Here is a 17,322-nt window from a genome sequence, read left to right on the forward strand (position 1 = left end):
GCCCCTAATAAAATGTTAAAAAAACAAAACAAAACAAAAAAAAAACAAAAAAAAAAAATAGGGCTCCTACCCCCACCTTCAGAGATTGAAATTTAGGTAAAGTGGTCACTCAGTACATTATATTTTCCTCCAAATATTTCTCATTTCTGTATTTTTTCATGAGTAATATGCTCACACAGATAACCTGAACACACACGTAGCCGGTGGAAATGATGAGATTATGTAAAAATTAGTTCTGGCAAAGTGTGCCCAAGCGTACACCAGGAAGGTCTCAAGACGTCTCCAGAAGTGAATTTGGTCCTTCCTTCAATAGTCAGAAAATGTTGCTTTTAATCCTCTCTGCATCATAAAAATATAAGCCACCGTTAAGAAGTCATGGATTGAGTTTAGTCTCACAGCCATGCAATTGATTCTATTTCATAGTCAGATCACAATAGTCAGAAAATATACAACTGAGACAATGTTTGTTCTGGGGTAGTTTGCTGCTGTGTCTGAGTGGTGGAATTCCTTGTCGTCTTCCTGACTTGCACTTTGGACAGGCGGAGGTAGAAGGCTGTACACACTACTGACCCCGTCCCAGCACAGGCTGGTACAATGAGGGGTAAGAACCACTGTCCATGCATGTCTGGCTCCCATGGTGTTGGCCCCACTGGCACTTGTGCAGCGGGAGGATGCAGATATTGGTGTGCACTGCCCCAGCCCTGGCCCCTGAGCAGCCAGTCAGGCCTTCTCATTGGAGCAGAGCATGAACAACTTCTCTGTGTCCACGGCTCTCATGGCCATTCTGTAGCATCCCTGTGAGCAAAGGCAAGAATATGGTGGCTGGCCAGCTGGGTGGCAGGGTGGAATGCACAGAACTGAGAGATGCTGGTCTCTCCAACTCTGGCCCAGGGTATGTAGTAGACACCACACAACCCCTGGCTAGGGTGAGCCACTATGGCGAGGGCTCTTTCTGTGACTGAAAAAGTGACTTCTTCCTCTACTAGAGAAAGAAGTTTATAGAGTAGGAATGAGATCCTGTCCAGAAAGGGGCTACCTAGAAAATTATGGGTAGGCTGGTGAGGGGCTGATGCTGGAAAATGAATCTCTGTGTCAATAGGTACCCAAAGGAAGACAGCATTGAACCCACTGGGCAGAAACTAAAGTAAAATGAAGGCAGCCTGATGGAAAAAAAATTGGTATACCAGGTTCATGAAAATAGTGGAAAGGGGGGGAGTTTGCACATCATGGAACAATGTATAACCCTATAATGTGCGTATTATGAGGGTGAACATACTGTAACCTTGAAAGATGCACAAATTGGGCCCCCGGCTTTGGATTAAGCAAACAAAGGCTTTGAGGAATCAAGTCCAGTTGAAGAAGGCTCAGAGATGGTTTCTAGTCAGAGATACGCATTTTGTGTCCTGGATCCCTAGAAAAGAACCATTGTAAAGCATATTTTAATGGTAAAATGTGTGTTTACTAAATCCTGGGGCAGAAAACATTCTCAAATGAACAGTGCCCTTTGCTGGTACAGTCCGAGGGACCCTGAAGCTCGTCTAGCCTGCAGAACAACCCGGACGATTCTCAAACGTCTAGAAACACAGGTCGCCATATCTGTCCTTTATGCCTTAATTACAACGGATTTTATTGGATTTGGGTTCTGTCCTGAAAGAAGGAAAACAAAAGTATGAGTGTAATTAATACTGGAAAATGTACAATGTGAATGTGTGTGCAGTTAAATATGTATATATATAACATATATATACTCACATGAATATATATATACATAACACACATATATACTCACTTGAATTTGGCTGTGTATGTGTGTATATGTATAACTTCCCTAAAACTATTTTGGGAGCCTGTTTAGTTATCACATTCTAATCATTCACTTGTCATTTGACATTCCATCAATGGCCAATCCAAATCAACCAACATAGTCACTTATCGAGAGGAGATAACAGAAGATTGCTTTATTTTCCAGCAACCACTGTAACACCCATTTTTCAAAAACAGGAAGAAAGTCTGGTCTTTCCATAATGCTTTCGGATGAGAGGGCTAGTACCCCCTAGTACCGCATTGTAGATGGTCATTCCAGATAGCGATGAGGCAGCAATCTTGCTGACAAGTCCATTAATATAACCCAGTGACATAGGCACTCCCGAATCCTCTCAGTAATGTATGTAGTTGCTTAGGATTCTTGGGAGGAATAACAAGTGGCATTTGCCCCCTCTAATTACTTACACATCTCATAAATGTGTTGTTGGTGCTAACTCATACCAAATGTCTGCTTTCCTAAAGGCACGGAGAAAAGGTAAGCACTCTTACACTTGGAGGAGCTTGGAGGAATATTTAACCACAGGGGCTCTTGTTAGTTTATGTTTGCTTTTGAAATTGGTTAAAATGAAATGCTTCCATTCCATAAAGGTGAATTCCCTTTACTTTGTGACGGTAACTTGGAGTCCCGAGAACAAGGCGCACGCATGGTGTGGGCAATGTGGGCTGGCGAGCTTGCCTGAAAGCACTATCAGGGCTGCAGTTTGTCTCTGAGTAAGCTGCTCTTTCTGGCACGACTTTCAAAATCACTAGGGCTAAAACTGGTGTTAGAGTGTCATTTGTCTTCAGAAACGATGGTGGTTGTTTTTTTTCCGTATAAATATTTGAAAAACCTCAATACTATCGCTGAACGTTAATCAGCTAGGAAGATCCTGCAAATGGAGGGTGAATCCACCCCACCACCCATGACGAAATGTGAATTGTGGCCTTAACTTCTCTCCAGAGAGCACAGAATAATGGGATTAGCACCCTCTATAGGAAGAACACCAACAAGAAAGGTGCTACACCTTTGAAAATTAGATTCTCTTTAACTGCTTGGTAGTTTGCTCAGAGGGGTCAGAGCAAATTTTCTGAAGCTTAGAGATTAATTAATTTGGGAAAGAAAAGATTGCAAAAGTCACAAAACCTTTGCTGCAACTACCACTTTCCCTTTTTTTGGTCTTCTTCCTCTGCTCCCTGCCGTTCTCTAAAGCAAGAGGTCCATGAGCATGAAATGTTGTGAGCTTATTCTCTTCTGTGTAGCAAACATCTTTTCATGCTTATGTGGACACACTACGCAGCACTGTATAGACACGCACACACACAGAGTAAGCAGACAGCTTTCTGTAGCCACACTTCGTTCTCAAGGCCTCTGATTACAGGTCCCTCTTCAGCATGATCTTCTATTAGACTTACTGGGACTTAAGTATCATTTACATACATGCTGTTAGGTTTAATGGGGGCTGGCGGTTGCAGCAGAAAAATAAGACAGCATCATTCTCTCTCTCTCATGGCTGTTTAAAGAAAAAAGAAGTCTTCGGGTAAGGGGGTACACTCTCTAGTTTCTTATACCCCTATTTCTAGTGGTGGTGCTGGTGGTGAGGTGTAAGGGGAGCTTGTGGTTTTGATGTTTGCCTGAGAGGCTTTGCTTCTGGAAAGCAATTCCTCTAAGCACACCAATACAACCCTTAACTCAGCATGCCAGAGCTGCTTTAGGCACTCGATTCCTGTAGCCTTCCTACCAGGTAGTTAAATTAATGGGATCAAAGTCGTTCTCTTTCAATTGACACAATTTGGGGATTTCCTTCCCCAATCCACACCTCCCCTCAACTCCCCCCCCCCTCCGCAAAAGCATGTCTCCCAGGGAAGGACTCTGTAGTGGGGTTCATTAAAGATGAGAGGCACAACCCTGAGAGGGCCGTGTTCCTCCTACTCTCCTACCCTCCAACCCTCAACGGGGCAGGATAATTAATAATCATGCCTGGACGAAATCCCAAACCCTCTCCTCAAAGTCACCAAACAAAGCACCTCTCTTCTAGAACATTCACAGACTGAGTGGGTGTTGTGTGTATGGTAGGTGTGTCAGAATGTCTTGTTTACTTATGGACAAAGCAGGGTAAAATGTCCTGGTCCAGAATAATTAGCTGGTGTGTGTGTGTGTGTGTGTGTGTGTGTGTGTGTGTGTGTGTGTGTGATAAAGAAGCCCTCTCCCTAGTCCATACATTCTCTTGAGTAGCCTCTTAAAAACAATATTTTGATATAATGCTTTTTCCTTAGGTAGATGAGAAGCCTACCAATTCTATTTTCAGTGAGCTTACTGGTGGGATCATCCTGCATTTCAAAAAAGCTGACTTTGTAGGTTGCTGGAGGCGTTTGCACGTTCAGAGACAGTAGCCACTGGTTTTCTCCGTTCCTCTTCCCGTTATTTGGACTTCTCTCTTAAAACAAAACAAACCACCGAGTCTAGTCCCACATAGGGGAGTGGACACCGGAGTGTGAGAGAGACTTCTGGACAAGGACAACATTGCTTCAGTTGTTACCATCTGTCACCCATGAGTTTATTTCAATCATACATTTGCTTGTCAACTCGTGAAAGACCCCTCCCTTCCAACACACACTCCTTCCCTTCCTTTTCACCCACATCCACCAACCGCTGCTACCATCCCCTCCTCATTTGTTTAGTTCAATAAACAACTTAGATCTCAATGATGGAAGCTGAAACCTTTGAGGAGCAAGGGAGTGGAAGAGGCAATCATTGCTTTGAACACAGAAAAGCAGAATATAAAAATGAAACACAGGAAAAGCAAGCATTACACAAAACGGCAATCTCGAATGAAACAGCTTTTCTATCGTGGGGTACCAAATGCTCACTGGTCTTCATTTATTCCTATTATTCCCCTTAATAATTCCTAGATTCAGTAATGTGCAAACATTACCAACTGATGATCTCCCACTCTCCCTGGATCCTATCTGCCTCTAATGTGCCTGGCTACAAGTCATTACCCTGCAGGCCTTTCTCCCTTCCTCCCAGGTAGGATTGGCTCATCTTTGCCCATCTTAACTAGGAGTGTGCCAGCACTGCTTGGAGCTGGGGCTTGCTGCAGTTTGAGGACTGGGCTGGGGAAGCACAGCTTTCCTCCCTGTACATTTGGATGCTGCTTCCCTCCTTTCAGCTAGACTCCAAGGAGCAGGAGCTGGAGGGACGCTTTTTCACCAGGGAGGGCAGCAAAGGGGACAGAAACGTGACCAAGTCTAGTGAATCAGGGGTTTCAGAGAATTATGAACCAGTTGCATTTAGGATTGAGATTTTCATTTGAAAGATGGTTACATTATAGACAAAAAATATTTCTTGTTCATAAGATAAACTGTCTAGCAGGGGCTTTCAAAAGCCATTTGCAATATTCTCTGCCTTAAGAAATTGAGCAATGATGTTCCATCCTCAATCTATCTTTCACTCACTTTAAAGTGGTTCTCACTGCCCCCGACCCCCCAACCTAAAAAGAGTGCAAAAGGTTGTGCTATTGCTTAAGTCTTTACTCGATTACTGTAGTGATAAACCTGTGTTTGTCCCGATTCTTAACATTTCTAATTGAATCTGACTACTTTGCTGGGAGATTTTTCTCTCTGGCCACTAGATCTCCCCCAGGGGCCCCCAACCCCCCAAGGAAGGTCATTTTAATAGTTGCTTCTCTCCTCAGCACAAATAACAAGGAATTTAGGTTACACCACTCTGTAAAAACTGTAAATGCTATTTTATTTTAAACATTTTAGTTTACAAAAAAAATTGATGATTGGTACCTTTTTACACTCTCAGATTCCTGAATATGGACAGATCTTCAAAGGGAGGAAGGAGTTCTCATATGAAATTTAAGACTGTCCTGAAGGTTGTAGGGTGGGGTTTTGTTGTGTTTTATTTGTTTCTTTTGTTTTTAAGACACAATAAAGCTAAAATGTCAAGTCTCTGGGAGAGATCCCCTTACAGTTTCAGTCAAGGAGCATGAGAGGACAGACTAGGAGACCCCAGCCTGGCACCCACCGGCCAGCCCTGCTGCCCAGTGGTATTTGGTAGTGCAGGGGCGCAGGGCCCCTGGGACATTCACACCTCGCATTCCCGGGCGGGCTGCTGGTGGCAGGTGCAGGAGCCATACTCATTGATGATCACCAGGGCCCCCTCGATGTGGTTCGGTTTGTAATCAACGTAGTATTCCTGGGCAGACATGGCAGCCATCTGATGCATGGTCTGTTTCTGCTTTTGCTTTCTGCGCTGCGTGACAAAGCACTGTCTGAGTTGCCTGAGGCTGGCGGGGAAACACTTCCAGGACACATAGAGCACCAGGACCACGATGAGGAAGGAAAAAATGAGGGCCATGGTGCCCGTGACCACTTTGTGGATCTGTACCGCGTTCTCGGCGTGCTCGCCTCCAGGGAGAGCCACAGTGGCTGGCTCCAGCGTGCTGTCGGGCTGCCCCTCACGGCCATCCGCCAGGGTGGTGATCGCGCCGCCGCGGGGTCCCTGATCACTGTAGTTGGTGACGACCGAGAGCAGGTGGCCGCTAGTGGGCTCGGCTCCATCCTCGCACAGGTGGAAAGCGTACACGGCGTCCAGGACGTCCTCGCCCTGCGCGTACTCGGGGCTGGCGCACTGCAAGTTGCCATCGTAGCGCCCCTGGAAGTTGCTGAGCCAAGAGGCCAGGGCGCACACGTTGCGCCCGCAGTCCCACAGGTTCCCCGTCAAGGTGATGCTAGTTAGCGACTTCCAGGAGTTCAGAATGCGGGGCTCTAGGTAGGTGAGGCGGTTGGAGTCCAGCTGCAGGGACTGCAGGTGCGGCACGGTCTCGAACACGTGGGGCTCCATGTACTCGATCTCGTTGCCCGACAGGTCCATCTTCTCCAAGTCCCAGACCCAGTCTAAGGAGCTGACCACAATGGCCACCTTGTTCCTACGCAGGCTGAGCGAGTGCAAGGAGAGGAGGCGCGGGAAGTGGGCGAAGTTCACCTTCACCAAGTCGTTGTGCTCCAGGTGCAGCTCGGTAAGCTTGAACAAGCCGGCGAAGGAGTTGCGCGCCAGGCTCTTGAGCTGATTGTATCCCAGGTCGAGAAACTTGAGGCTGCGGCAGTCCTGGAAGATGCGCACGGGCACGAACTGGATGGCGTTGGCCCGCACGTGCAGCGTGGTGAGCTTCCGCAGCCCGTGGAAGAGGTCGGGCGCCAGCGCCTGCAGCTTGTTGTACGAGAGGTCCACGCTGCGCAGGTTGGGCATGGGGCGGAAGGTGGTGTTGGGCAGCTGGGCGATCTGGTTGGAACTCAGCGTGAGTTCCTTCACTCGGCGCAGTTTCTGAAAGGCGTCCCCCTGCACGGAGCGCAGGCGATTGTGATCCAGAAAGAGCCACGTGAGCTGCATTAACCCCGTGAACTGGCCGGCGCGCAGCTCCGCGAGGCTGTTGTAGCGCAGGGACAAGCCGAGCAGGCCGGACAGGTTGTGCGGCGCCTCGGTGAGGTTGAGCGCCTCGCAGTAGAGCAGCCGTCCCTCGCACCGGCACAGCTGCGGGCACCCGCTGGGGGCGGCGGGCAGCATCTGCAAGCAGGCCCCCAGCAGACACCAGACCACCCCCGAGGGCCTCCTCGGCAGCCACGATCGACAGAGCCCGGGCAGCAGGAAATCCATTAGCGAGAATCTTTCCAGAGAGGCTGGAGAATGTCCATTGGAAGCGCTCGGTCAGAAATCTACATCATATTTTATTCCGGGGTGGGGGCGGGGGGGGACGAGAGGAGAAAAGGGCAAAAATCAAATAAATATATACAGAGAAAGAAAGCCCTCCTCTCCCCCCTCCCCAAAACCACACAGTCACCTCCAAGCATGCAGAAAGCTGAGCAGCATAGAAAGTTCACAGCTACGGAAAGATCAAAGAGGAGGTGATTTGGTCCATGTTAGATGCTGCAGCAAAGAAAAGGGAGGGGAAAGGAACAAAAAAAAGGGGGAAAAAATCTCCGGGCACGAATTTAATTAAAAAGTGTCTTACCCACCCTTTTCCAGAGAGTGACAACCTCCATTCAGCTGCTCCCTTTGTGTGCCGGCTAATTAGATGCAGGGCGAGAGAAGCCCCCTCTGTGTCCCCGCGGCCGGCGGCGCTGGCAGGCGCACAATGTCTCACTTTGCTGCTCGGCGCGGGGCGGCCGGCGAGGCGGGGAGGCGACTTCTAGGACCCGCAAGTTTCCCAACTCCGTGCCGGCGCCCGGGCTTCGCCTGCCTGCCGCCGTGCCTTCCCTCTGCAGTTCGGACTGTGACGTTGTGCGGGGGGAAGAACTCCCAACTCGGGGCTCGCGTCTCCCCAGGATTTGACGGGCTCGTTAATGTCCGTCATCGGAAAGGACCACTGGCCGGCGCCGCCTTTCACTCCGCGGAGACCACCTGCCATTCGCGCCCGGGGCGGCGGCGAGGAGCGGGCTCGCTCATGCTTGGCGGGCGGCGGGGAGGCGGCGGGCGGCGGGGAGGCGCGGGCGGCGCGCAGGCTCTGTCCCTCCGCCAGGCGGTGTGCGGCGCGAGCTTGCACAGGCACCGACTGCTCACTGCGTGTCGTAAGCTGCTCACGATGGTGCGTCTTCCCCGTGCACCTCAGACACGGGCAGATCGCAAAGGGGTGGGCAGAAGACCAACCTTTTACGGAGCCACGCAAGTGGAATGTATGTTCTTGGATGAAACGGAAAGCACTTTCAGCTTGGGGGATCCATGTGTCATCAATGGGGAGAAGGGGGTGGAGGGAAGCGTGGCCTCGTCCACAGAGAAGATATTTCCGAGTGGGAACCTGAAATACTCTCTTCGCTCCCCTTTCTCTTTTGGCATCCTTCCCCGCCCTCCTTTTCTTCTTTAAAGCTGTCTCCGTGTAAGAGATGCCTAGAACTCTGTAGAGAAACCAACATTTGGCTCAGCAACTTAAGAGTAGGCTGGGAAAGCAATGCTTTGGTGGCTTGGCTTAATGGTGGTTGTTTGGGTTTTTTTTCCCTTGCGGGCACACTGGAATTCTGCAGTAGGCCGCCCTTTTTGGTTGTGGATGGAGGAATGTTTTCCAACCCCAACCAGCCTAGGGAGCCATCTCAGTCCCTGAGGGTGAGACCCAGCCAGGCAGAAACGCATGTCTGTATACTGGAAGGCTTGACTGCGATCTCTCTGGGGCGTCTTCACTCTCCACAGATAGCTATGGAGTCCCGGCGGATTAAAGACATTCTGTGTCTGACACTGAAGGGCTGACCCTGACATGTTCAGGTCATCTTGACAACTATGCCTGGCAGGGCACCCGGGGAAACATGTGCTGCAGGAGGGATGGGGCAGGGGCATAGGAAACGGTAAGGAAGCCTGCTCCACTCCACTTCCTTACACACCCTTAATTAAGCTTTCAGGCTGTACTAAATTGTTGTACTTTTCCTCAACGTATGAACAACCGCCTTTAACTGATATCTGCTCATTTCCGTTCCCCACCATTTGTAAGTAGGGATTCTCTCTCTCTCTCTCTCTCTCTCTCTCTCTCTCTCTCTCTCTCTTCTATGTGTGTGTATATGGGATCTGCATTGCTAATGACAATTTAGTTTTCTGTAGAAATCATAACAAGACTATCCTTAAAGATGCCTGAGAAGCCTTGCTAGGAAGAGTGAATGTAAGCAAAGTCTTAGGGTCCTGGCAACACAGTCCCAAGGAGGTGACCAGGAAAATGAAATGTGAATCCCCAGTCCCTCTCTTTGAATTCCCTTCAGTTTGCCTCACGTTGAAAATAAGTGGCCATTAATGAGAGTGGTCTTTACTTCGATAGGCAGGAAGGGTGGATTACCAGAGCTTCTAGGTTAGATTGATTTGGGACAAGAACTGGTTGTTCCTTAGCATTCAAGCTGAAGAGCCCAACCAATGGAATCAAAGTCACCAAAGAGCAGAGGTACTTTTCAGGAAAAGTCATATGAACAAAGGCATGAATCATTCCGTTTTGCATTCATCTGAGCTCTGCCCTGGTCATCATCTGTTTCTGAGATGCATCATTTAATTGGAAGGAACACAAATCTGAAAGGCCCTAGACATCACATGCTGTCTTAGGAGCTAGCAGAGACATTAGAAAATAAACCCTCATGGTTTTGCACATGATGAAATTGAGACCCAGATACATGACGGGATTATCTAAGGTCACACAGCTTTACTGACACCAATGAGTTTTCTCATGGTCGTCCCCAGCATGTTGTTCTTTCTTTGCCATTCTTGGTGGTTTACTCTCCCCCACTCTGGTCCTAGCACCTGCAGATTCCTTCCTGGCACGTCTGAGGTGCTGCAGAACACTTAAACAGACAACTTCACCATCAAGTGGTTTCACCTCTTGCCAATGCAATTATTCCTGACAACAGTCCGGCTGATTGAGCCATAAACTCTAAAAGGTTGGTGGGGAGGGGGTAAGCAGCGGCCAGCCATTCAGCACACGTTTTAGGTACAAGCCACCCAATCCCCATGGCTGCTGGGAAGAAAATCCTCCCAATGCAGGCAGCTTGGCAAAGTGGTGACTGAGGCTGCCAAATGGGCAAGAAGAGATCCCACTTTGGATGTCAGTTGATTTGTAGAGCTGGTACAGAGAAACAGGAAAGAGTTGAATGCTGGCAAGTAGGGAAAATAATAAAATTAGATTCACTGCATTTATATGTGACTTTTCTTCTAAGTATAATACCAAAAAGAAGATGTTTATTGTCTGTGATCAAGCTGTGTATGTGTGTGTATGTATGTATATATATCTTCCACACACCCACACCGATTTTTCACATTACTATGCTCTCAATGCGTTCATCTGGATGGTATCTTTAAACCTTTGCCACCTCTAAGGCAGCAAGTTTTGCATCTTTTCTACAATTTCAAACCCCTTGGCACAACCGTATACATTAACAGATTGAAATGAGTTTTATTGAAATTTAGCTATTCTAAGTCATCTAAGTTGCAGAAACCCAATTTATTATGTATTTAAAGCATACCAGCACTGATTAACTCAATGCAAATTAGGTTAAATAAGAACAACATGAATCAAGTGTTTCAGCAAAGTTGACTTGAGAAAAGACAACTTTTAAGTCACCGCAGCAAGTTGATAAGGCTTCTCTCTCCAATGTTAATTCCATGCTTCTGTGTGTTCGCGTTGCTTAAAAAGGATAACAGAAATCAGTTCACCTCGAGTTCTTGCTCCTCTTGTTTTTCCTCTGATACTCTTTACCTGTCTTATTCGGATAACCAATCCAGTGATTCGTAGGCAGTTCTGGGGCCACCGTGAGTCAGAATTGACGCAGGAGGCAGCGGGTGTGAGTTGGTTTGGGTTTATTGTGTGTACTCGATCAATCTCTGCTTCAGAGCTTGCCTTGGCGATCTGGTGAGGGTCTTCTGCGGGGGTGGTTGTGTGAGGAGCAGCACTCGGTGCTTTGCCAGCACCTGTTTTCGTGTCTTAAAGGGAGAGAAGCTGGAGGTTGTCTACTCAACCGTGATGCTCTAACGGAAGTTCTAATCCTGGGTGTCTGGAACCACCCCCTAAAGTCATGACAAACTTGTGGTGGAAATTATAGTCAGATTATCTGTCGGGAGCCATAAAGTAAAGGGATGAAAATTTTGTAAATGAGAAGTAAAATTGTGGATACCTTGGTATCAATCATATTGCCGAAGCACAATCTGGAAAACAATCAGGTAGGAGGCAAAAGTACCTGGAGCAAGCTTGGTGGAGTCAAAGACTTGGAAGTATATGAGTCAGCTGATTACATTCACCTCTATACAATAAAGCCCTCGGCTTTTTCTTGGTACTTTTTTAAGATTGTGGCAGTAGGTAATAGGATAGGTGTTGTTTTTTTTGTTTTTGTGGGAAGGGGACATGCTGCAACTCTTCCATTTCATCTCAACCAAAGGCCACTTCCAATGTACTTATTTTATTCAAAATAGTTTGTGACTTAAGAGACACAGGTGGAAAAGCCTAAAAGGAACGTACATTAAGTAATCTTTTTTAGTGTTCAAGGAAAGAGAAATTTGAGCAGTGAGTTTAATGTTCTGTCCTCGCTGGTACCAGCCTAGATGTTGATCTTTATGCCATGGTCTTTAATTTCCAGTCGCACTGAACCATAACTTTGGTTTAAAAGGAAACATTTAGAGGAAGATGAGGTAGAGCAGGAGTCATCGGTTTCTGTAGGAAAGAATTAACACTGTTGTTTCTATGAGCATACACCATACAACTGATATTTTCTACAGAGCCTTTAATGATGCATGTAGAGCCTAATGGTGAGAACTGAAGGCTTCTCTTAGGTGATCTATGGAGGAGAAGCCAATTAGACTGTTTCTGTTACTGTCGTTGCTATGTGCCAGCCAGTCAGTTCCGACTCATAGTGACTCCATGTACAGTGGAAACACTGCCCATCCCTGCACTGGCTTCACAGTTGTTAAGTTTGAGCCTATTGTTGCAGCCACTGGACCAATCCATCTCATCAAGGGCCTTTCTTTTGTTGTTGTTGTTGAGTCTTTGCTAAGCATGATATCCTTCTTTTGGGACTTCTTCCTCCTGATAATATGTCCAAAATATGCGAGACATTATCTCTCTGTGGGAGTCACCTAATCTGGTGTCAATTTAAGTAGTAAGAGTGTAGGGGTGGAGGCTAGGTGTAAATCTGGACAGCCAATGAGGCTTCTGTGTGGGCATGCCCTTCTCCTGAGAATGCTGGAAAATCTGGTACTTCTTCCTTGGAGGCAGAAGACACCTCTCTCTCTCTGCTACTCCCTGGGAGAAATTGCAGAAGACAAGCCATGGACGCAACCAGACCTCGGAAGCTGGAGAAGCCACAGAGAGACCCCTGCCGGCACTGAGATGCTTACAATGCCACTGGACCCATAGACTTTCTACCCACTGGCTTGTGATCGTCCTGCATTTGGCTTCATTGCATGTGTTTCATGAGTGTGAAGAGGACTTTATAGATTGGTGTTGGACATATAGATTGGTATTGAGTTATTCTGTGGCTTGTATTTCAAGCGCCAAAAAGGAATCTTTTTAAAGAAACCTGTTTATTGTTAGGCCCCAAGGATGTATGGGGATAGCTAGACAGTAATAATTCACCTGTTTGGTAGTTGAAAATTTTCTTGCAACCCATCTTGCCAAAAATAAAGGTACCAATTTAACCCTGTACTAAGTTCTGCCTCAGGTACATTTTTTTGTTGTTGTTTTAGAGAGTTTTCCTGGTGGTGTTCATTTTAATCTTGAAAGTAAATGGAAAATCCTTAAAGCCAGATCTGCTTTTTCCTGTTTTTAAAACTTACTTCTAGTGGTGACTGAGGAGATCAGATATGAAAACCATCTATCAATACTATAAGAATGGCCATGAAGCACTTGTAAGTGCGCCCTCTGTCCTTAGTGAAATCTGGTACAGTGCTGAGTTCAGAGAGACTCTTGCTGAATTGAGTTTATATAGTGACTTGAATGCTTGTTTGATCAATAAGCTTCAGAATCCAAGCTGAATTGTAAAACCTCTACATTACATTGTCATAGAGGCACAAAATATTAACCTATGAAGGTTCAACTTTGGTTGTGAAAGCCACACAATACCATTCAGATATGACCTTCTTTCATGGGTCTCATTTGTGTAGGAAATTCTCTACTATCCATATGCAGTGAGCCTTCTGTGGTAAATTAACCTGTTAAACTAGATAATTTGAAGCAGATATAGTTCTCTTTATCCAAACTCTGTTAGTCTGGGTAGACTAGAGAAACAAAATTCATAAACACTCATGTTTTATGAGAGAGTTTTATATAAAGGGTAATTGCACATTAAGCATCCCAACCCAGTCCAGTCCAAGCCCCAAAGTCTGACATTATCCCATATGTCTGACATCTATCTACATTACAGCAGTTCTTAACCTGTGGGTCGTGACCCCTTTGGGGGTCGAACAACCCTTTCACAGGGGTTGCCCGATTCATAACACTAGCAAAATTGCAGTTATGAAATAGCAATGAAAATAATTTTATAGTTGGAGGGGGGTCACCACAACATGAGGAACTATATTAAAGTGTCACTGCATTAGGATGGTTGAGAACCACTGATCTATAAAGTCCTCCTCAAACTCACAAAACATATGCAATTACACCAAATTCAGCAAGAAAGCTGAATCCCTGAGTGTGTAAGCATCTCCGTGCTGGCAGGGGTCTCCATGGGGCTTCTCCAGCACCCAGGGCTGCATCAGGGTAGGTCCATGTGGCTTCTCCTCAGGGATGTCTTGCAGGAAGTGAGACTTGCCAGCTGAGGCAGAGAACTAGCTAAGGCAGCTGCACATGCGTCCAACCATCAGAGAGCAAGAGACCAGACAGGCGAGAAAGGTGAGGCTCACTAAGCCATTTATCTCTCCGCCCTTCAATTAATTCCACATGTGTTTATTGACCAGGTTGGCACAATAAACCTTAACTATCACAATCCACCCCTTGCCAACTTGGCACCTGTACACAATTCTTTAGCCTAACAATTTCAGTTAAGTAACACACCGTAATCCTATGAATATATTCCCCCACCTATGAAAGTTTGTAACCCAACCACTTTATGCCTTTATCCCCCCCCAATTTTGGGTATCCAGTTTCTATACTGCCCACTTGATACCCAGTGCTCCTAGAAGACAATCATATTTTTCGACATGAAGAACCTTCATTCCAGTTGGAATCTTGTGAAATCCACATCCATAAGCAAAGTCAAATCAGGAAAAGCCACCCATAAAGTCAACAACAATATGCACCAGTTCACAGGCTCAAAAATTTCTTCATCTGGTCAGGTTCTGGTCAACTCAATGTGGACTGCCTGACTTAGCCTCCACAGGGTTCCTATTGATCACCTTGCCTTTAGACCAGTGGTTCTCAACCATCCTAATGGTCACGACCCTTTAATACAGTTCCTCATGTTGTGGTAACTCCCATCCATAAGATTATTTTCATTGCTACTTCATAACCGTAATTTTGCTACTGTTATGAATAGGGCGACCCCTGTGAAAATGTTGTTCAACCCCCAAAGGGGTCACAACGCACAGGATGAGAATTACTGCTTTAGATCATGGACTCTCACAAATACACAAGCTTAGACCTCTTGTGCTAGGTCATGAACTTTAGATCAGTCAACCACTCTCATCTTTTCATCATTTTCCTGTAAACCAAGTCCACAGGTGTCAGTGGCCAGACTCAACCCCCCTCTTTATTGCTGCATTTCTCCCACTTCTACTCAACAAGTGGAACCAGGTGGTCACCTAGCACACATTTCAGCCTGTCCACGGGCTCCCTTTAACATTCAGTCCCAGAGAAGAGTTTCCTTCATGGTTCCAGAATTTTTTCCAGCTACTGGCACAAACCACTTGTTCAGAATTCCAAACTCAGATTTCCTTTTTCCCTTCAATCTGTCAGTCTTGCCCCCAGGCAAGTCTCTTGGAATGCAAATGTCTTGAGTACTCCAAAGCACTGGATGGGGCTTATCTTTTCAAAACTTTCTTTGCAGGTGTGGCCTAAACCCATCTAAAGATCAAATTTTAATGGCTGAAAGCAAGAGGGCTTACAAGCTTTCTAATATTCATACTTCCCAATAAACAATTTTATAAATCATTATATAGATAATAAGCAGAAGAAATCAGTATAAACAAAAATAGAATCAGATACTAAATTAAATTCTTAAAACAGTCAAGTTCAATCCTTATCTAGCTTATCTAAATCCTTATCTAAACTATTTGATTTATTAAAAATATGAAATTATTGGAATATATTTAATTATATTTTATTAAATTATATTTTAATTAAAAATAAATTTTTATTAAATTTCGCTTTATTAAAAATAAATTTATTTAATAAAATTTTATTTTAAAATATGGGATTAGGTCTCTGAGATCCAGGGTTTCTGTTAGGCATTTTGATCTTCTGTCAGCCATTTTCCTTAGGCAGCATGGTTTCTGAGAAATTCAAATGGCGATTTCTACCCCTGAGTTCAAAATATGCATTAATCACATTCATTCTAACCATTTTAAACAGGAATAACCAAAGACTACAACCAAACAAAATAATCAAAACTTAACTTCCCATATTCTTTCAAGAAAACAACCAAGTAAACAGTGTGGCTTTCTTTGACCTCTGGCTAACCAAAACAGAAAAAATACCAGGAGGGAGAGTTCAGACAAACATCTACTCTTCATCTTACGATTTGTTTCTCTAATATCCCACTCCCAAGGTACCATAGTGTGTATACACACAAACCACCTCCCATCCTCTGTAAACACTTGTTAATCTCCCACAGTCACTTTAAGAATACATTTTACATCCTCCTTGCCACTGATTTTAGATCACTTGTTGCTCCCCTGTCTCTGGGCTGGTCATCACCACCTCCTTACCCCCGCCTCCCTCTCTTCCCTGTGGCTCCACAACCATTGGTCCCGTTATTTTCTCCTCCATACTATTCATCCAGACTATCTTATCTAGATAGATCTGTAGAGATAATAATATGCACCAAAAATCAAGCCATAGCAAGATAGGTGCCAAATGAGAACACAGCAATGACAACAAAAAAGAAAACAAATGACCTGTAAAAGAATAAATTAATTAAAAGAAAAAACAATTTAAGAAAGAAAAACCTGTAAATAGATCAAGGTCTGATTTTTGATCTCTAGGCATGTCCTTCAGTCAGGTCCGATGGGGTGCCACGCTCTGGCCCCAGAATCTGTCCTTTGTACTCCCTCGGGTACTCTCTACTCTGTTCCCACAGTTGCTCTGTCCCATGTCTTTAGTGGTTTGCTTCGGTGTTGTGGGGTCAGTCCCTACACTGAGTCTCCAGTGTTGTCCCCCTCAGGGCCCTGGGCCAGGAAGGGGCGGCATGTCTTGTAGTGGGATCAGCCATATGGTCCACTCTGTGCATTGGCTGTTCAGAGTGGAAATATCATCCTCCAGGCCTGGTGGGCCAGGATGTGCTCCACTCTCTTCCTCCCCCTTCATTTGCTCCCACGTGCTCTGATCAGACATCAGAGGGTGGAGAAGCCTGGTAGGGACTCAGCAAGGACAATGTAACCGAGAGAATTTACTGAAACCCAAATGAAGGCTGAGTGTGATAGTGGGACAAGAAGAAAGTAAAAGGAAATACAGGAAAGAACTAGGTGAAAAAGGGTATTTATAGAGGTCTAAATACTAGCATGTACACCTGTAAATATATTTATTTAGGAGGGTGGGGAAATAGATCTACTGGCATATATTTATAAGTTTAGTATTAAGGCAGCAGATGGACATTGGGCCTCCACTCAAGTACTTAATGCAAGAACATGTTGTTCTATTAAAGTGGCATTCCATGATGCACACCTTCCCGACACCATTGCTGAAGAAAAATGTGTGCATAAGCAAATGTGGTAAACAAAGGTGATGGTGCCCAGCTATCAAAAGATATAGCATCTGGAGTCTTAAAGGATTGAAGATAAACAAGTGGCCATCTAGCTGAGAAGCATCAAAGCCCACATGGAAGAAGCACACCAGCCTTTGTGACCACGAG

General features: G+C 45.6%; 2 protein-coding genes across 9 annotated transcripts in view; one reads left to right on the plus strand and one right to left on the minus strand.

Moving 5' to 3' along the window:
* The window catches only part of CTNNA2 (catenin alpha 2), a 1,370,089-nt gene that overhangs the window by 875,728 nt on the left and 477,039 nt on the right, over nucleotides 1–17,322 (plus strand). Inside the window, exon 1 of one of the 5 annotated variants that reach the window (XM_045283856.1) lies at nucleotides 7,469–7,515. The exons of the other annotated variants lie outside the window; for them this stretch is intronic. The gene's annotated coding sequence lies outside the window, so the exon portion shown is untranslated. Of the gene's footprint in view, nucleotides 1–7,468; nucleotides 7,516–17,322 lie in introns of those variants that run through there. 5 annotated transcript variants of the gene reach the window in all.
* On the minus strand, nucleotides 4,361–8,187 carry LRRTM1 (leucine rich repeat transmembrane neuronal 1). Of its 4 annotated transcripts, XM_045283859.1 has the most exons (3): nucleotides 7,825–8,187; nucleotides 7,650–7,691; nucleotides 4,361–7,524 (listed from the first exon to the last, which is right to left on the minus strand). In XM_045283859.1, exon 3 carries the CDS (start codon nucleotides 7,463–7,465, stop codon nucleotides 5,897–5,899), a length of 1,569 nt encoding a protein of 522 aa, XP_045139794.1. In that variant the 5' UTR covers nucleotides 7,466–7,524; nucleotides 7,650–7,691; nucleotides 7,825–8,187; the 3' UTR covers nucleotides 4,361–5,896. The 4 variants fall into 4 exon arrangements, with proteins under 4 accessions (XP_045139794.1, XP_004713909.1, XP_045139792.1 ...); XM_004713852.3 differs by lacking the exon at nucleotides 7,650–7,691; XM_045283857.1 differs by lacking the exon at nucleotides 7,650–7,691 and having other exon boundaries at nucleotides 7,821–8,187.

Source organism: Echinops telfairi, unplaced genomic scaffold, assembly GCF_000313985.2.
Source record: "Echinops telfairi isolate 266 unplaced genomic scaffold, ASM31398v2 ScPeMD7_7467;HRSCAF=8505_1, whole genome shotgun sequence".
Lineage (NCBI taxonomy): Eukaryota > Metazoa > Chordata > Mammalia > Afrosoricida > Tenrecidae > Echinops > Echinops telfairi.